This window comes from Solea senegalensis, linkage group LG7 (genome assembly GCF_019176455.1).
Source record: "Solea senegalensis isolate Sse05_10M linkage group LG7, IFAPA_SoseM_1, whole genome shotgun sequence".
NCBI classification, from domain to species: domain Eukaryota; kingdom Metazoa; phylum Chordata; class Actinopteri; order Pleuronectiformes; family Soleidae; genus Solea; species Solea senegalensis.
In genome coordinates this window covers 22,082,257-22,102,784 of record NC_058027.1, presented here as the reverse complement: position 1 = coordinate 22,102,784, position 20,528 = coordinate 22,082,257, and the positions used below count along the sequence as shown (strand labels likewise).

The 20,528-nt window shown below is 44.7% G+C and overlaps 1 protein-coding gene across 1 annotated transcript in view; it reads left to right on the top strand.

The window, feature by feature from the left end:
* The window catches only part of gse1b (Gse1 coiled-coil protein b), a 153,639-nt gene extending 134,028 nt beyond the window's left edge, over positions 1 to 19,611 (top strand). Inside the window, 15 exon segments of the mRNA XM_044029538.1 lie at positions 1,227 to 1,435; positions 5,716 to 5,882; positions 6,809 to 7,009; positions 8,290 to 8,457; positions 8,597 to 8,791; positions 8,793 to 8,959; positions 9,481 to 9,811; positions 11,442 to 12,088; positions 12,594 to 12,706; positions 12,793 to 13,054; positions 13,797 to 13,910; positions 14,183 to 14,557; positions 15,671 to 16,006; positions 16,532 to 16,635; positions 17,101 to 19,611. Of these exon segments, the coding sequence (XP_043885473.1) occupies positions 1,227 to 1,435; positions 5,716 to 5,882; positions 6,809 to 7,009; positions 8,290 to 8,457; positions 8,597 to 8,791; positions 8,793 to 8,959; positions 9,481 to 9,811; positions 11,442 to 12,088; positions 12,594 to 12,706; positions 12,793 to 13,054; positions 13,797 to 13,910; positions 14,183 to 14,557; positions 15,671 to 16,006; positions 16,532 to 16,635; positions 17,101 to 17,241 (3,530 nt within the window). The 3' untranslated portion in view covers positions 17,242 to 19,611.
* The last annotated feature ends 917 nt before the right edge of the window (positions 19,612 to 20,528 follow it).

Sequence of the window (20,528 nt, the reverse complement as noted above, 5' to 3'; positions counted from 1 at the left end):
CACACACACGCGCGCGCGCAGACACACAAGAGCATGTCTCCTGCTGTCCTTGATGCAGCGCTGAAGTGTGCGTCCCATTGAGAGGGTTGTGACCCAGTTTGACTGTGTAATGCTGGGCTCACTCTGAGTGGAGGACACGTACAGCAGCCTGTACTGTCAAGAGGAGGAGGAGGAGGAGGAGGAGGAGGCTGGGAGGTGAAATGGGAAATGTAGAGACTCAAACATACTGGTTGAGACAAAAAGGAAAAAATAAAGAGAAGGGGAAGAATAAGACAGACATAATGAAAGAGGTAGCAGACTTGAGAGGAAGAGAAGGTGCAAGCTGCTTGGTGGAGATAAAGATGTGTGATGGAAAAGATTAGATTGCAATGATACACACGTGTGAGTGTGAGCGTATCATATGGCTTTGAGAGAGAGAAAGCCAGATCTGTGGAAAGCACGGCATGTGACCAGACCATGACCCTGTGCTACAGGGTTTCCCTGAAGGGCTTCGTTAATATGGCACAGCTCTAGTACAGTAGAGCGGAGAAGCTCATTGGGCCTGCCTTTGATCACCTGCTGTGTGTGTGCGTTCATGCTCAGAGGGAGTGTCCTGTGTGTGGCTGCAAGCATAGCCGACTCTATATGCATTTGGTATGTCTGTTCACTCTTGAGTGGGGCTGCAACTAATGATTATTTATTTTCACAATCAATTTGAGGAAAATAGTCAACAGATGAATGATTTCTTTGTTATTTGGAGCAAAGAAACGTGAACATTTTCACATTTAAGAAGCCGAAACAATCAGGGAACTTGTTTGATTCAATGATTATAAAATTGTTGACGAATAATTTTTGCAGCCCTATTCGAAGCAGTGTGTTTTTGTGGTGTTTGTGTGTCCAGGCTCATCCTGATCTCTGTTGCTTTATAATAGGGCCCTAAGGCCGTCTATCTGGCCCTCTGTGTATGTGTTATTTGTTGCCATTATAGTCCTGCAACCTTCTTTTATTCCCTTGTGAAGGAGGTACAGGAGCACAGTACAATATAATCATATATGCATGTATGTATGTGTATGTATGTATATATATATGTGTATATATATATGTGTATATATATGTATATATATATATATATATATACATACAAATGCCTTACTTTAGTCCTGTAAAATAAAGATGCATAGCGTTTCTACTCTTTTTTTCCAGTGGATTTTCTTGTACTCATGTCATTTCTCTTGATCCCCCTCCAGCTGCATCCTCCATCAGCAGTGAGTCCTCTCCAGTGTCCTCCCCAGCCACCAACCACAGCTCTCCAGTCAGTACGCCCAAGCGGGGTCCCCTCGGTCCAGGGCCTGTCCTGGTTCCCCCAGCTGGCCACACTGTGCCAAACACACCACCTGTAGTCACCATTGCTCCAACAAAGACTAGCAACGGCCTCTGGAGGAGCGAGGGGCGCCAGGTAAAACCCTCAATTAAACACCCCTCTCACTAATCTTCACCCTTTTATCTTTTTTTCTGTTACTTCTCGTTTTCAGTTGTTTTTTCAGTTTTTTCAAAGGAGCTCATTCTTCTGTTTGCTTGCTACCACAAACATGACCACAGACAGACTCTTGGGGGATTAATGGATTTTAAAGCTGGCTTGTTTCCAATAGTGCGGCGTTACACACTATGACATATGTACATGTGACATGGCGGGTCTATCTACATATGCCCCTCCCCCGGCCCCATGTGTTAAACAATGCCAGCTGCCACTGGGACATGGAGGTGACAGCCTCAACGGCAGCAAACATCTGTGCCCCTCCGGCCCCCTCCTACTTGGCCCTCTTGCCCTTGGATGAGTCCCTCCTAAGTCCCTAGCCTGTAGCCTCCTCCACCCCCACCCCCCTGACCCCAGGTCCAGGCTTACCCTCTTCACTCAAGCGGTCAAGTGCATCCTCTGATGTGTCACCCCGACTCCAGCCCGGAGAAACCGACAGCTGCTTGCTTTGATAAGGACTGGATTATGGATTACGGCCTTGCTTTAAGACTTGTTATCTTAGCTCAGGGCTAATGGTCGAGGGCCGAGTGCACAGTTACGATCAGCACTCAGCAACGCGCAGAAAGTCTGCGAGACACTTTGACGGTCCCCCCGAGACCCAGAGAAGGGGGGTTGCGAAGGTTGAGTGAGGAGGTCAACCCCCTCCTCCCCTTCGTGAACTGACCCCTCTGTAGTTCAAGGGTCAACCAGAACTGGGAGGGACTGGAGAGATGGGGAGGGGGTGGAAAAGAGACTCTCCCAGTCATGTCACCCTTTTGTGCCATTCCTTCAGGAAAGCTATTTTCAAAGGGCAACAGAAGGAATTAAGGAACAGAAGCAGCAGCCGCTCCTTTTCTACGCGTGTGATAACTGAACACAAGTGCATAATTGCATGTGTGTGTGTGTGTGTGTGTTTCTTTCAATGGTCGCTGTGTGTGCGTAGAAATCTCAGCGTGAATTGAAAGGGCGGGGGGTGTCATAGCATAGCAAAGCTGGTGTCATAGCATCTCTCCCCTTCAATGCTGCAGCTGGCTGCAAAGGGCAAGCCTACTTGCCTTGTAATCAAAATGTTGTTCTCCAACAAAGACGATGCCGCCTGGGCCTGGCTAATTGCTGATAGGAAAGAATGCGTCGGGGAAGACGGGTCGTTTTAACTTTTGCCCTTTATGGCCTTCTTCTCGCTTTGTGTTTACTTTTAGTTGCTTTTAGGATTTTGATCCCGTTGTGCCAAAATGTGACATAACAATGATGGCCATAAATGAAGCTTCAAATATAAAAGCAGCACCTTATAGTAGGCGGATAAACAGAGAAAAGTGTTTCTCTGGATTGCCTGCGAACATCCAAGAAAAGCTTATCTGTTGCTATGTGTGCACGAGTCCTGCTTTCTTTGTTAGCGGGGTTGATTAGCGTCTCTCTTGCTGCGATATTGGTCTTTCAGAGGGGGTTGATGGGCATGGCCGTGAAAGAGGGAGGGTATGGTGTGTTGGCATTTTGCTTTAATGACTGCAGGAGCCTGCTCCCACTGCTGCTTGTAATTGCTTTTTAATTGGCAATTTGAATTCACTGCTCCATCTGAGAGGCATAAACGAGAGCTCTACAATGCGCGGGGTCTCTCACCCTCACTGGGGGTTACAGAAGCCTGGCTCACACAGAGGAGCATGCCTGTTAATGGATGTGTCTTTGAATCCGAGTGCTTGTGTTTGTGCTCTATAGTGTACACACGGCGGCCTGCTAGTGAATAGCATGTGTGTGAGAACAGACCGCTGTATGTTTTTCTGATAGGTGGAAAGGTCAAAAATGTCACCGCTGGTTAGATGTGTAGAGGTGACTGAGGTGCATCTTTAATGGGACTGAAAGGTTCTGTCTTTGTAGCGCGTGTGTGTGGTTTTTCTGACCCGTTATACCCTCACCTTTTATAGGTGTCTCTGTAGTTCTGCCTCCACACAGCCACGTGTGCGATGCACATGAACAGCGGCTAAGTTGAGGCAGAGAAGCTGTGCATTCAACCACCACCAAATTCACATGCTAGCACAGTTTACCTTCATTGCACTCGCTCATGTCATAGAGAGGATGCCTGTTCAATAGAGTAAACTGAACAGCATAGATGAGTGAGTAGAGTCTGCTTCTGACAGCGTTTAAAGACTTAACATCAACCCTCGCCTTAAGAAAAGAAGTCATATGTATATTTTCCTGCTGCTAAAATCACAAAGGCTTTTTACTGACATTCTTCCACACAGCTGGAAGTCTTCCAAACTTTAACACAGCCACTCGTCTTTTTATTACATCACAGACCAATACAGCTTTAGCTGGCGGCTACTTCTGTGTCTTTCTATGATCCATTTAAGGAATACTGTACTTCACTGACTTGCATTTAGCTTTGTATAACTAGAATAGGGGTAGTATTTTTGAAAAATGGTGGTCCTCAACCTCAGTTTCCCCTGAGTTGAGAAATATCTTCATTCTTTTGACACTTGGTCCTGTTAGCTTAACTGTTAGCAAAGATGGCGGACACTGTTTACATTCTGGGAATGAGGTCCCGCCCCCTTAAAAGTGCAGAATTAGCGTAGCACTTTCAAGACTCTGACCAATTGTCACTGGTGGACACTTAACAAAAAAAGAATGACGATATTTCTCGACTCAGGAGAGACAGGTTGGGAAGCACAATTTTTCAAATTTACCACCTTTATTCTAGTAAAGGTAAATGCAAATCTGTGAAGTATTCCTTTATCTTAAATGTATTCTTAAAGCTGATAGAAAATACCTTTGTGCTTCTCATCAGTTCAAAAATGCACAGTTTTTTTATTTCACCATATTTACCAGTGAGGAGCATGTGTAGAGCACCCAGGCCAGTTCAATTAAAAGGTCATTATTGCATAACAGACACATTCATGCAGTAGCAATTCAACTCCCAACCGCATTGTCTGGGTGTGTTGGTCCGAATTAGTGGAAAACAAACACAACCCTGTGTGGGAAAAGGAGAGTCCAGCGTCGTGTGTTTTGTAGGCTGCTATCTGCTCGGCCAGTTAGTTGGTTAGTTAGGAAGCACCAATCTACATTTTCCCTGTGTTAATAAAGCTTTGAATGGATGGTGCTGGGGTTACAGCGAGTGAGACTTACAGGGAATAAAGTGGTTTACTGTTTAGTGAAGCGCAACCGACAACAAGGAGCGAGCTACTGAGAAAGTGGGAGGTCTAAGAAACCAAACGGGGGGGATGGGGATCCTGAACATTAGAGGCATTTAAGATTGGATGTTAGCACGTCGGTGTCATTCTGGGTCAGTGGCTGCAGAGGAGGACGTGGAGGTAATGGCTCACTAAATAGGATTTGTTTTTATCAGAGGCAGGCGGCATGAGAGAGGGAGAGCAAGAGGATAGTGCTACTGTAAGGTCTCTCTCTAACCCAAGTCTAACCCAAGAGGTTGGTGTCGTGTTACGAGAGATGCCCTCTCCTCTTCCTCATGGCACCTGTTGGTGATGAGGTAGCCATTCCAGTGAAAACCACCCTTGACCAGAGCTTATTGCTCTGTAAACAATTTCCTTTCCCAGCTTATAGGGGTTATACGTTTCACATTTGTCGGCAGAGGGGAAAGTGTTGAGAAAGCTTGAGAAAAAGGCACTCTCACTCACTCGGGAGGATGTCTTTGTATCTGTGAAATGGTATACATGCCCCGCTGAGTGTGTGTATATGTTTGTTGTGGGGGATCGGATAGTGAGGCCAGGCTCGCTGCCAAAGGCAGGGTGCTCGGTGAAACTGAAACAGAGGCAGATAGATGAAATGTGGTGTTGCTTTTTGGACATCGCCGCCTTCCCTGCAGACGCCGGTGGACACGTTTTTCTACAAATACAAACACGTGCACGCTGAGCCAAGCTCAAAGTCGTCATCTCGGCGGAAGTAACTCTTCGGTACGTGGACCGCTCACACGTCCTCATTAGTCATAACGTCGTGGCGTTGTTTTTTTTTATATAATTCTCTCAGAGAAACGTTTATTTCACCCATTTTACTGTGGTGCATTTGTGTGAGAAAGTGGGTAAATCCTTGTGTTTGGAGGGGAGAGAGAAGGTGAGGGTGAGGGGGGGAGGCTGCTGCACCACACACAGGCCTTTTCTCTCCCCTGTCTCCTTCCCCACAGGATTGGCTTCATGCGCCTTGACAACTGTGACGGTCACAGGTCCTCGCGAACAATGACCAAGACTCCCTTTCTCTCTCTGCGTCTCTCTCTCCAGGCTGACTCAGGGCCTCGTGGGGCCAGCAGGGAACGTTTGGGTGCTGAGGGGACCCTCCCCCAGGAAAAGGGTGGCCCCTCTGTCCCTGCCCACCTCCTGGGAAACCCCTATGCCTTTGGTCTCACCCCTGGTGCTGTCATGCAGGATTCACGTTTCCAGCCCCTCAAGTGAGTCGCACACAGTGTTCTGTCAGTTTTTTGTTTTGTTTTTTTTTTGGATTTACTGACATGTTTCATGCTTTGGTGTGAGCACAGGATCAATAAGTTATAGGTAAATGTGGAGAAACACTGAAAGAATGCAAACCTCTGCTGTTTCCCACAGTTTTAATGCAGTCCTTATCTCACAAGGTGAACAGTTGTTTGAATCTTTATCCTCAGAAAATATCGTCCAAATCATTTCAAGTAAAAAAAGGTAGTTGACTGGATGTTATCACATGGTTATTCGTTGGATAATCCTCGACCTGACGCTACAGCACAACACCACAGATTAAATAAATGAAATAGAAATGTAGAGCTGAAACAATTCATCGATTAACCGATTATTAATTGATTACTAAATTAATCGCCAACTATTTTGATAATCGATTAATCGGTTCAAAGCTTTTTTCATGATTAAAACAAGATTTCTGATTGTTTAAGCTTCTTAAATGTGAATATTTTCTTAATTTCTTTGCTCTGGATAACAAATAAATCATTAAAAGTGAGTCATTTTGGTTTGTGGACAAAACAATACATTTGAGAACATCATCATTTCCAGGTTTGACAAACACCGATCAACATTTATTAAGGTTTACTGATATTTTACGGACCAAACAATTCATCGATTAATCGAGAAAACTCCACACATCCTGTAGCTCTCAGACCGAGACCACAAGAGATAGAAGCGTCAGTCTCTTCATCATGTATCACTTTAATATACTCATGAATAGCTGCATTAACCTAGTTGATGTACAGTACATACAAATCATGACCAAATCATAACCTCCGTGGCAGAGATTAGTCTTGACATTGGTGTTAAGAAACACTTATATACACATGTAAATCAAACTCTAATAATTTTGCTTTTCTCTGTACCTTCTTTGTTCTGTGCTCAGTCTGCCCAGACAGTTGCCTAATGCAGTACCACCCGGTCCGGTACCAGAGGAGTATCTCCGTGGTTTCCGGCCCTACGCCACGGCTGAGGACGCCCTCCGCATGCCCTCTTTGCCCTTGGGCCTCGACCCCGCGACGGCGGCTGCTGCGGCTGCCTATTATCACCCCAGCTACCTCCCCCACCCCTCCTTCACGCCGTACAGGTAGGCTCTCCTTTTAATTTGTTTTGTTGACTTGGCACCCATTTCCTCGGAGAACAAATTGTGCAAACCCGAGCATAAACTGTATATATGAAGTATTTGCACTTCTCAGACTCAGCAGTAACTCGCGTATTAGCTGATCTTGAATTAATGTTCCTAGAGGTGAAATATTCTGTTGATGTTCTTTATTTGCATCTGCGTTGAGCCGGTTACTAGAAGAGTGCGTAAGAGAGTTTAAACAGAGTAACTGGGACAGACGGCACCTGAGAAGGCTGTACATGCTGTATCCTCTCACCGATCATCACAAGGAGATTCTTTACTGCACATTGCTGTTTAGTGTGATTGGGCACAGTCATTTACAACCTCCAGAGCTGCTGCAGTTACTGTATTTCACTTAGAGCTGAAACAATGAATCGATTACTAAATTTATTGACAACTACTTTGATAATCGATTAATCGGTTCAAAGCTTTTTTCATGATTAAATCAAGATTTCTGATTGTTTAAGCTTCTTAAATGTTAGTATTTTCTTAATTTCTTTGCTCTGGAGAACAAATAAATCATTAAAAGTGAATCATTTTGGTTTGTGGACAAAACAAGACATTTGAGAACATCATCATTTCCAGGTTGGACGAACACCGATCAACATTTATTAAGGTTTTCTGATATTTTATGGACCAAACGATTAATCGAGAAAATATTCGACAGATGAATCAATTATGAAAATAATCGTTAGTTGCAGCTGTAATTTCACTGAAGTAAAATGGGGGGAAAATGCTGCTCATATGATTCCAGTATAGCATCTGTTCCTCCATTTTGCTTTTCAAACCGAAACCATTTTGTAATTGTTTTGTGCTTTGTTCAATAATCATATAAGAAGAAAAGTCAGTAAAATAAACATCCACGTGCAGGCTTTGTTAAAAGCGCGAACCTCTTAGGCGACGACCGCGCCGAGACTGTTGGTGCGTTGACAAGGGCCCTTCTTGCTTTGGGCGATCACACAGGCTGCGTGGCCCCGGTCTGTCAGCCCGGCAAGATCACAGGACTGCAGCACCCATCACACACTGTGCCGTAATGGATTTAATGAGGGGATGAGCCGTGGCTGTCACACATTACACACAGAAACGCAGAGTTGTACACACACACACAACTCGAGATGGTAGATGGAGGTTAGCTGACGGACACGGTTGCTTTCTTGAAAGACGGAGGGTGAATGAAAGTGAAAAGAACACCACGCTGTCACACAACGAGACTGACTTTCTCTCTTGCCGTCCGTATCTCCCAGGATGGACGACCCATTCTGCCTTTCTGCTTTGAGGTCACCTTTCTACGCGCTGCCAGGAGGGGGAACTTTACCCCCCATCCACCCCTCTGCTGTTCACATGCACCTACCTGGGGTCCGCTACCCCGGAGATTTCACGCACCCTTCACTGTCAGCACTGCAGTCAGAGAGGTAAATGTCCCTGAACTCTCACACACACACACACACACACACAAAAAACTATTTATAGATGGATTATGAGGCTGCATTTTTTTATTTTTAACATCCATCTTCTTTCTGCCCGTGTTCCCCCTGTCCTCTCTCATTTCAGGCTCCAGCTAGAGGATGAGCTGCGGCAAAGGGACAGGGAGCGCGAGAGGGAGCGCGAGCGCGAAAAAGAGAGGGAGCGAGAGGCGGAGAGGGAGAAGGAGCGGGAAAGGGAACGCGAGAGGGAGCGGGAGAAGGAGCTGGAGAGGGAGCGAGAGAGGGAGCGGGAGAGGGAGCGCGAGAGAGAGAGGGAGCGAGAGGGAGAAGGAGAGAGAGAAGGAGCTGGAGAGGCAGAAGGAGAGAGCACAGAGGGAGAAGGAGCTACAGGCGTCCAAGGCCATGGAGAACCACTATCTGGCCGAGCTCCACGCCATAAGGACGCAAGAAGAGCGAACCAAGCCTGAAAGACTCACCCCCAACAGGGCTGGTATGTCTCCATGCTTCCCTATCGTCTTACCACATCCACACTTGGACAACGAGAGCTAAAATGTTGTCATACAATACAAAATCAAAACGTGGAAGACAAAAAAAACAGAAGGAAAGAATCCATTTCTAAAATCTGATAAATATACCAGAGCATGGCTGTTCTAAATAGCAGTGTAATAATCATAATAATGATAAATAATAATAATTTAAGAGGGAAATTTGTTTGATGTAGTGAATAATCACTTTGTTCACACTAATTCAGTCTTTAAAGTGATACTGAGTGGACACTCTAATCATCTTAATTTAATGTTGAAGTGCTGTTACCAGTCGTTGCCACTAGTGGGCACTGTGGTGACTGGTCATTTAAAACACTTAATAAAGGCTGTTATTTCATAAATAGACACAGAATTTGAATAAGTACTTTTTCTCGTGACGTGCGAAAACATTTTCTCTCCAATTGTGTTCACCAAAAGAATAAGTAAGTCCTGATAACTGAATGTGTCCACTGACTCCTCTCTGCAGATAAAACCAAAGAGCCCGCCCTTCCAGCTCCCAAACCAGTCCCGCCAGGACTACACTCAGCAATGGTCCAGTCCCATCATCCCGTCCCAGGTTTAATCTCAGCCCACGGCCTCTACATGGGGCCCGGCACCATGGGGACGGGGCTCCCGGCCTCAATGAACGCCCCGAGAAACAACGAGGAAGAGCGGTGGTTGGCGCGGCAACGCAAGCTGCGACAGGAGAAGGAGGATCGTCAGTACCAGGTGTCGGAATTCCGTCAGCAGGTCCTGGAGCAGCACTTGGACTTGGGCCGACCGGGCGACGCACCAGATCACAGGACAGACCCGCACAGGTAAAAACAACACTCAGAGAGACACATGTGTAACTGCGTGATATGGACGTGTGATGGAGACGAGATGCATCCAGATCCAGGCTTGTGTGGTCTCAGTGCACACCTTATTTTGGGGCTGTTTGCCTGTGTGTGTCTCTGCATGCCTTGACGGGGACACTTGTGCTTTTGGTGTGAAGCCTCAGAAGCTTGCAGGCTTTAGAAGTTTGTTTTTTCGGGGGAAGGGCTGGAAAAAGAGATAAATCCTGTCAGAGGCATCACATCTTCTCTATTTCCGTCCATGCGGTCCGACGTGTAGGGAGAGAGGACACTATGTTTAGGCGTTGATGGGCGTGAGAAGTGGGCTTGGGGGGGGGGTGATAAACGGGCAGAGTGCAGGACGGCTACGACACACAAAAGGCTAATTCTCCGATAATCCTCTCAACCTGGCCCGGTCTAAGCCCTTTACTTATACTCCATTGTTAGCGTGACGGTGTTTGTTTTGCTGCGTGTGTGATTTTCAATGTGAGAATGTGGTCAGTGCTGAACTGGGAGGACAAGACACACACACACACACACATATGCACATGAAATGCAAAAACACAAATTTGACTGGTCATGCAGTGCAAACTTCAGCCAGGTTTAAACTGGAAAGACTTGAAGTATCCATCAGTCATCTACCGTTTCTGTTTCTTTTCCATCACGATACCCTTCACTTAAGTCCTTATTCTCCATTTAGATTTATCTGCTACCCTCTCGCATCACGCACCGCGATCCCTTTCAAACACTCCATCATGCTCGCCTTCCCTCTCGTCTGTCCTCCCCTCCTCTGTCGGCCTGTCTGTCTGTCAGGAAATCATTTCTCCTAGCCTCTCTGAACTTACTCTCTCCCTCTGTGTGTGTGTGTGGATGCATGCCACACTTCAAGGGCCTAACAGATCAAAAACAGGCCTCTGTATCTGGAGGACAGTGTGTGCCTTGGCTGCGTCCTCGCTCTGCTCTGGGCTACTCTGTCCGAGCTTGATAATGCTGCTTTGCACAGACACGCAGACGTGCGCGGCGGGACAAAGGCCAGGTGTGAATTAGAGCTGAATCAATTCATCGATTAAATCGATAACTACATGAATCGACAACTGTTTAATCGGTTAATCGGTTTGAAGCTTTTCGTTTCAGCTTCTTAAATGTAAATATTTTCTTCATTTCTTTGCTCTGGACAACAAAGAAATCATTATAAGTTTATCATCAATCAACATTTTTTTTTTAATGTTTTCTGATATTTAATGTTGTGTGTTTTTGCCATAGACTGCATATATATAAGCCCATGGGGGCGTCTATGGGAAAATGGGTCTACTTCTCACTTGATCTATAACACAGGTAAACATTTTACAGACGAGTGAATGGTCTCATTCGCTCGTTGCAGGTCTTCCTCAATAGCCTATGATGTCAATTTTGTAAATGATGTTCCCATGTAGAGGAAAATCGACGATAAAAAACGACACATATGAGTAAACACCAGTGTGATTGACAGCTGGTGTCGTCCAATAGGTTTCCTGGTTACAGGTGAATTTACAGTTTCAAAAACTGACATTCATTTGGGAAATAATTAGTTTTTTGTGTATGTCTAACAGATATTGTCTCCAATGTGTCTCTACAGATCCATAACCAATCACCACGAACCAGGAAGTCGAGACCTCCACCCTCACTTAGGCGCCCCTCCACCCCTCATCTCCCCAAAACCTCCGCAGCCGACGCGCGAACACCACCCTCCACCTCCCACCACCCTGTGGAACCCCGCATCGCTCATAGAAACGTCCACCGATTCCAGACGTAACCACGAGTCCTCAGGGATGGTACACTATGACCTCAGCCGGCTGCCCCCGGGGCCGTCCAAATTTGAGGACGGAGCCAGAAGGAGAGATGGGGGAGCGATGGAAAAGTACCCGCCTCTGAGAGGTCCCTCATCAGGCCTGACGGAGCCCAGCACGTTCCTTGCCGACCTGGAGAAATCCACGCAGAGCTTCTTCAGCCAGCAGAGGAGCTCACTTTCCCTGTCCAGCCAGTACGAACTCGAGGGAGCTGTGAAAAGCGGCGCTGGACTTAAGGGCTTCCAGGGACACCCAGGGCACAGCAGACATGGACAAGCGCTCGGGATCATTGCCGCACAAGGGGTGGGACAGGTAGCTACACTGGGAATGGGCGCGGAGACGTTGCTGATCTATGATGAGTACCTTCAGCAGCACCGGAGGCCCGTCAGCAAGCTGGACCTCGAGGAGAAGAGGAGGAGGGAGGCTAAAGAGAAAGGTACAGCAGGGGCTTGTTGTTTTTATTTAGTGTATAAACGTATTTATTCTGTCTCTGTTTTGTGTTTGTTGAGCAGAAACTTTACAATAACATTATTTGTATTGTATTGTGTCCATAATCTACTATCAGACCTGACTGAGGGAGCGTTTGTGTGTATACAGTGGCAGTGCAGATGTGGGGGCATGATGCATTTATCCTGCAAACTACAGAACCATCAGGTTTTCTGAGCAGTACATTTCACCTCTGAAACTTCTTTCAGTTGTTTTTTTTTTTGTCTTTGCAGCCATCTGGCTTTACTAGTGCAATGTTGTTACTTCTCGACATAAAAGGAATCAAAGCCAACGAACAGAAAAGGGAGAGAAAACGACAAGTGTCGTATCCTTGCTTACACCTGAGAAAGTGAACCGAGTCGTTCTTCCACGCTGCATCTTTAATTTAAGCTTCTTTTTTTTTTCTTCACACATTTGTGGGGTATCGGTATTAATGACTGCTGTGTTTCTTTCAGGTTACTACTATGAGCTGGATGACTCGTATGATGAGAGTGATGAAGAGGAGGTGAAAGCCCATCTCAGGAGAGTGGCAGAGCAGCCCCCGCTCAAGCTGGATGAGTCCACTGAGGTAAAACACCTGCCAACACGCGTGTTTTTCTTTCGTTTCCATGATGCGAGCAAACACGAGTAACGTTTTTGTGCCTCTCTGTGCAGAAATTGGACTTTTTCGGAGTGTTTGGCCTCACCACAGTGGGCCGGCGGGACGAGTTGGTGCAACAGAAGAGGAGGAAACGGAGGAGGATGCTGAGGGAGTGCAGCCCCTCTCCCCCCGCCCTGCAATCCAAGCGCACTCCACCGCCTCAGCTCAGCACGCGCTTTACTCCCGAGGACATGGACCGGGCACCGGAGCTGGAGGACAAGAAGCGGTTCCTGACCATGTTCAGTCTGTCCCACGTCACTGTGCAGCAGAGGAGAGGTAAATGTGCTTCTTTCTTTTTGTTTTTACAACCCAGTCGAGTCAAAGACGCTGTTGATCTTCCACAAAAAGTCTGCAAGACCGTCCTAATTATGTTTCATGATGACAGTAATGAACTGCGAGTAAGGCCCTTTTATCTAAGACAAACACAGTATCATTTAAGTAATATTGATAAATACTTAGAACACCTCATAAAGGCATGTCGTCACATTAGTCTCCTCTTTAAATGTTTTGTTTCATTCATCCATCCATCTTCTGCCAATCCTCTGCCTGTCCATAAAATATCATAAAATGGTGAAAAACATCAATTGGTTTTTACCCCAAAAACCTCCAAATGATGATATCACTCAATACGGTTTACGCTCATAGAGGAGCAAAGAAACCAGGACTCGTACTCACTGAAGAAGCTATAACGAAGCCATGATCACATAATAATTACATTTATTATAAAATAAGATGAATAAAATAGCTGGTGTTTAATTTTGCAGCCTTAGCCTCAAGCTTTAAAAAAAGAAAAAAGGGTCAAAGAGTGCAGCATATATTCAATAATGTATACATAATTCATGCTTTACATTGTCAGAAAGGTGGTGTCAAACTCCTGCTGGGTGACCCCTGTATGTTGTATATTGATGTGGAATTGGGAGTAGCAACAGTGGGCGTCGTATTGTAATCCAAAACCTCTAATGGTACAGAGCTTTACACGTTTATTTATTTATTTATTTTTTCCCCCTCTGTCCCATAGATAATGAAAGGGTAGTGGAGTTGCTCCAGGCCATTAAAGAAAAGAGTGTAACCCTGGATACCATCAGACATGCCCCTCATCCGCTGTGCAAGAGCCCCTCAGCGCAGATCTCTGGTGAGACGCATACAAATTAAGATAAATATACACACTGTCCTGTCCCTGAAGTATTGAGTCGTTTCCGAGAGCTGTTTATTTACATTTACAGTACTGTGCAGCTGTTGTCTCAGCAATGCTACAATGGTTATACAGCATTAAATAAGCATTTCTCAATATGGAACATATATTACGGCAGGTTTATTCGTGATCAGTAACCACAGTTTTTGATTTGCATCGCTCCATAATGTCGGGACCTCGTCACGACTTAACGCGTGTTCAAACACTTGCAGAGTCCACATTTGTCCAGCCTCCCTCGGATTCAGAGGAGCACAACAGTGTCAGACCACACAGCCCCTCCTCACGTGGCCCAGCGTCCCCCGGCGGCCACCCAAAACCTCTCGGGGACACATTAAGACCAAAGGAACCCCCTTCTCCAGCTGTCTACCCGGACAAGGCCCGGGGGCCCAGTGAAGCACCGATGCCTAAGAGGAGCGCCAGCCTTCTTAACAGTTTGCGGCCCCCGCTCCCCCATCAGGCGAAGGAGGTCCCTCACAGTGTCAATGGATGCACCAAACCCTGGGACAGTTTCACCCCGGAGGAGTTTGCCCAGCAGTTTCACGAATCTGTGCTTCAGTCCACTCAGAAGGCTCTGCAGAAACACAAAGGTGAGCCACTTTGTGAAGCAACTGACGATTATTTTCAGCATCGATTCATCGAGTAATTGTCCATAAAATGTCAGAAAATGTAAAAAAAAAAAAATGTTGATCGCTGTTTGTCAAACCTGGAAATGATGATGTTCTCAAATGTACATTTTTAGTGATTTCTTTGTTTTATGGAGCAAAGAAATGAAGAAAATAATCTCATTTAAGAAGCTGAAGCTGTTTTTATAATGAAAACCACTTCAAATCGATTAATCGATTAGTTACCGATTAATTTAGTAATCGATTAATAATCAAGTAATAGTTTCAGGTCTACTGAGGTGTGACGACCTCGGTCATAAACAGCAGAACAGAAATCTACACATAGTTTTTTTGTTTTCTTTTGAGCTGCAACTTTTAAAGAGCAAATTGTATTTTCAACTGATTATGCGTTTGAAATCTTGCTCTATTTCCAGCACAGAACAATCTCAACATTTGCCTAAACAAGACTGATGGGTCGCTCTTGAAGTAGAGCAGGTTTTTTTTATTGGTTATTAATCTCGCAATTTGAAACAAAAAAGAAACAAATCATTTTGTGTATTATATAAATATCCAACAAGAGTGGGGATTTGAAAATGAAGTGGTCAGGACACATCTTTTCACACCAAGATATTCATTTTATACAAAACAGGAACTGTAATATCAATTTTTTATAGTTCTTCAGAAGCACGAGACATAAAAAAAAAATAACATAGCGTCATAGATACCTGGTTATCTAAAAAGATAACCAGGCATGTTAATTGTTTTTTAATCTGAGTGTGTGGTATTTTCTTTTTTAGTTTGTTTTCCGTGCTCTTGAGTCTTTTAAATGATGTTTGTATTGAACAGAAATGATGAGTGCCTGTGGGAAAGGTCTCATTGTCACGCCAAGGGATGGAATGAAGAGTTTAGATATTATTTATTTATTTATTTATTTATTTATTTACTATTGTCATGTTATGCAAGAAAACCAATGTGGATGACAGTGGAGTAAGAAAACAAGAAAAGAAAGTGTTTAAATGGCTCAATGTTATAAAAAACAAAAAACTGGAATAGAAATGGATGAAATATTTCCCCCTCTTCCGCGCCCTCGTCCTTCAGGTGGAGCCGCGTCGATGTCCGAGTCGTCCCACCTTCAGGAATCCTCTGTGCACTACAACATTCCCGAGCTTCAGAGCAACGCAGGCCGGCCGCCACATCCGCAGTCGCACTCAAACGCACATCCCTTTCCCCATCCGCTCTCGCACGCTCACCCTCAGCCCAACGGGCAGCACTTCTCTGTGCCGCTGCACCGGGACGCCTCGGGCTCGAGAGAGGACCTGTCTGGGCCTGAGGGCTCTGAGGAGGAAGAGGAGGAGGAGGAGGAGGAAGAGGCTCCCACGTCCAGGTGGCAGGGGATTGAATCTATATTTGAAGCTTATCAGGAATATGTTGAAGGTAAGCGGGGAATTGACTGACGAGCTGATATTTGTCAATAGAAGCAGTAAAAAAAAAAAAAAGACTGGAGATTATGTTGTAGCATTTTCTTGCCACTAGAGGGTGGTATTCAGACTTCCCACAGTTCAGTGCAAGTGAACAAAAATTCACTTAAATCTTTGAGTTTTCTTTATTTGTACTGCATATTATGCAAGTTTCAAATGAGATGTTGGTTAAATTGGAAGCTTTAACAATAAACCTTCTTATTGTGATACAGAGAATGATGATAAAGGCATAGTGCACCATAATACTGATGGTTTTAGTGCTGGTAATGGATACAGATCCTTTTCTGAGTCAGTTACAGACATTAAGGTGGCGTTCACAACAATTTGCTTTTTGAATCGTTAAATATGAGCTCGTTTACAGTTCATGTTTAGAAGCTTAAACCATGTGCTGTATAAATGTGCAAAAATGTCATATTTTGTGTTTATACATCACTCTGATCAATCTAACCCCACATTTCTATGGTTTGGTTTCGTTCGCTAGAGCAAAGTCTGGAGCGACAAGTGTTGCAGAACCAGTGTCGAAGACTCGAAGCTCAGAACTACAACCTCAGTCTGACTGCTGAGCAGCTGTCTCACAGCATGGGGGTAAGACCCGCACACACACACACACACACACACACACACCGGAGTGTGAATGCTCAAGAGGTCGAGCCAGGTTCAGACAAATATTTTAAAGCTGAATTCGGGTTTGGTTTTTCTGCATTTTTAGCACAGTTGCTGCTGGTTCTTTGGTAAGTTTGTGTTCCTTAGGTAAATCAAACACTCGAGTTACAAAATAACACATTTGAACTTTCTGATAGAGGCAGCAGTTGACGTAGAAGAAATAAAATCACTGATTTTCTCTATGGACTTTGGTGAGAGACATGACGCAGTGTCAGAAAATGGCATTTAATGTCCACATTTTTAAGGTGTGGTAGACTCTAGCAGGCTTAGATGGCATTAGGTGAGCCTTTTTGTTAAGTGGCTAAAATCTGTATCTCCTTGTACTGCTGTGATTTCTCTGTAATCTCATATTTGACCTCTTCCCTCTTTGCTGCTCTGGTTGTGCAGGAGCTGATGTCCCAGAGACAGAAGCTGGCTATGGAGAGGGAGAAGTTACAAGCGGAGCTGGAGCACTTCAGGAAGTGTTTGACGTTGCCACAGACACACTGGCCAAGAGGTGGCCATTACAAAGGCTACCCTCCCAGGTGACCCCAACACACTGACCTGAAAGCTCCCAGGCGCTGGCCACCTCCTTTTTCCAGACTTGACACAAAGAGTTTATTTTTCATAGCCTGGTCCACGCAGCTCCTCAGAGGAGACGGCCGCAGGCTGGATAAAAATGAATGAATGGATAGATGAGAATGCATGGGAGACATGCAGTGGGACATTCAGTGAGGGGCAGCCAGGGACTGCACCACAAGCCACTTATGTGTGCCAATGTAGCCAACACCTGAGATCAGCTCGCGAGTAAAGGGCAGGAAAACCTGAAGATCAACACAAACACACACACACACGCGCACCTGCACCTGCTTCACACACATTCTTTAGCTCCTGCTGCTCCGTTGTTCGGTCCCCGCATCCCTCACTGCCACATCTACCCAGACAATCCTGCCAATGAGGGAGAAGCTGCCCCCGGGAGGAGCGACGTCAAGAGACTCGAAGCGCTCCACATCTCCAAGCGAAGGCTTCTGTTTAGTCGGGACTGACTTTCATCGCAGTGGCCACATGGGCTTATGAACTGGAAATGCACTTAAGAAGAAAAGCTGAAGAACTACCTGGTGGTACTGTGTTACAACAAAGAACTGTTCAAATTAGGGAAGAACTTAGAAAAAAATGCACATGTTTTTGGAAAGAATTAAGGAAATGTTTTATTTCGAGATAGAAAATTTGAGAATAAGAATTTTAAAAGGTGCTTCAGCCTTGTATTGTATATAATATGAAGACTTAAAAGAATTTTGTATGTTTTTATTACTTTAATCATTGTTCTTTTAAAAGAAAGCTTGCCATTTTTATATGTTTATGCTTTTTTTTTGTTTTGTTTTTTGGGTTGGAAAAGAAAGCCTTGCTTTTAGTGTTTGTACTGCTGCTGGCCAGAACAGCTCATTCTGAGACATTTTGACAGAGTGAGGGAAAACAGGATACATTCCTCCTCCTCCTCTTACACTCTTCTCCTGGCACTGCGCAGCTGAGAGCCAGTCGCAGCCGCCTCAGCCGATCTCCGAGCACAGCAAAGCTTTACCCGGCGGTCCTGAGGAAACGGCTCCTGCCCTTTTCATCCCTCTCCCGTCACAGCAGCGCGTGTCGTCTGCTTTTAAAGATCACGTCAACCACGGTTGGCTCCACCGCTGCGACCGCGAGTCTCACACAGAAACCAGTTCATATCCAACGACGTGTAGTTTTAGTCGTTTTAAAATTCACTTATGATGCCGTCTACCGCTGGACCTGCATCTCACATTGTATGACATTATGTAGCATCAAACAACATGACGGTTTTACGTAATGTTTTCCGCCTTACACGAGATCGAGCCCCGAGACGGCAGTTCTGACAAGATACTGTGCCAAAATGGAGAAAAAAGGTAGCATTTTGGATTTGAGTTGCAATTAGGTAGCCAAACATTCAAACGCGAGTGTCCCGTCTTCCACGTCTGAATACCTTCGACACCACATGCCCCACATTTTTAAGATGCTCAAAGTTGCCAACAAGTCATTTAAGTAGACTTAATACAAAGTCATATTCAAACTGGGTATTTCGTAAAATCAGCTTTACTTGTTTACATCCTGCCTGTCCTCCTCCCACCGCCTATAGTTGTGACAGTTTTTACAAAGACATTCTAACTCATGTTGCCTCATCCTCATCTGCGATCAGAGACCGTAGAGGCCATCCACGCGGGGTTCAGATCACCGTATTGACTCTTTGGTGGTGGAATATCTGAAAAAACACAATTAAGTAAGGTTTGAAAACGTAAAGTTAATTTATGAAAGGGATAAAAAAGACTGAAGCACAACAACTACCCCATGCTAAAAATTTATATATGACTTACAAGTGCCTCAAAAATTTGGGAGCATGTGAATGAGTTGTGATCCACGTTCCACACACAGCTGTGTTATGTGCAAATGAAGAACGGGTGCATAATTATTTAATCTAAAAAGCATCTCAAAATAAAACGATTTCATCATTATTACAAAAGGAGGCCTGAGCCAGATCGGAGGGATACAGTTTTAAGTCTGTCATTTTTACAGAGCAGAAGAGAACCAAGAGTGCAGCTGATCAGTTAATGAAGGAGCATGCATGCCTAGGGAAGCTGCCAATCAGCTGGGGGAGGAAGGTGAAGTCCAAGAAGCCCCCCCATACCCAGCAACCCTGTGTCTCCAGCCCACGCACGCCCATGCAATAGCCCCATTACTCAGTGGAGGATGTCTAGATGCTGTGAAATCCTGTTCTGTTTTTAAAAATGTACTTGTTTGAATTCATTGTAATGTAATATATTCTTTGTTGAATGTAGTAATTAGGTATTTATGAATATATGGCTGTGATTTCTGACAAAAAAGAAAATAAAATATTTCAAAAATGTCAAATTACCAACCTTGGTCTGTTTGTGGGTGCTGGTGATCTGTTAACGGGTGACCTTGAATAGTGAGGAGTATTTTAATAATGTCACGATACGATCGTGTGATAAATCGATCATATAGTGATATTTGTGTAACTGAAGAAAACTGTGAAAAGTTAAACATGCAGGATTTCTCTGTGTATTTACAACATGGAGTACAAAGTGTATAAAGTCTATGTCATGTAACTTTCTCCACCATTATCCTTCTGTAAATTCACTTCTGTTTCAGCCAGGTAACTTCCGCCCAAGTTTCCCTCATTCATTTGAGCAGCGCCACCGTGAGGAGACAAGAAGTAGCCTCATCCGGTGAGTGAAACTGGCAGAGTGCCTTCATTTATTAAGGGAATACGTCACAGATATTGCATCTAGCTTTGTATAAAAGAATAGGGGTAGTATTTTTGAACAATTGTGCTTTCCAAACACAAGTTTCCCATGAGTTGAGAAATATCTTTATTCTTTTGACACTTGGTCCTGTTAGCATAACTGTTAGCCAAGATGGCGGACACTGTTTACTTTCTGGGAATGCGGTCCCGGCCCCCTTCGAGTGGGTCTAAAAAGTGTGGAATTATCGTTGCCGTTTCAAGCCTCGGCCCAAGTGTCACTGGTGGGCACGCAACTAAAAATAAGAATGAAGATATTTCTCGACTCAGGGGAAACTGAAGTTGGGAAGAACCATTTCTAGTAGTCTAATACAAAGCTAAATGCAAATTGGTAAAACAAAAAAAAAAGTATATAAAAAAAGAGCTAAAAATAGCTCACTAATGTTTGATGCAATTAACAATGCGCCTTGATAACAGATGATATACAAGTGTATTGTATTTCCATTAATGATCATTGATTATGGGTTAAAAGTGTTGTCCCATGTTAGTAACGAGAAAATATTATTTG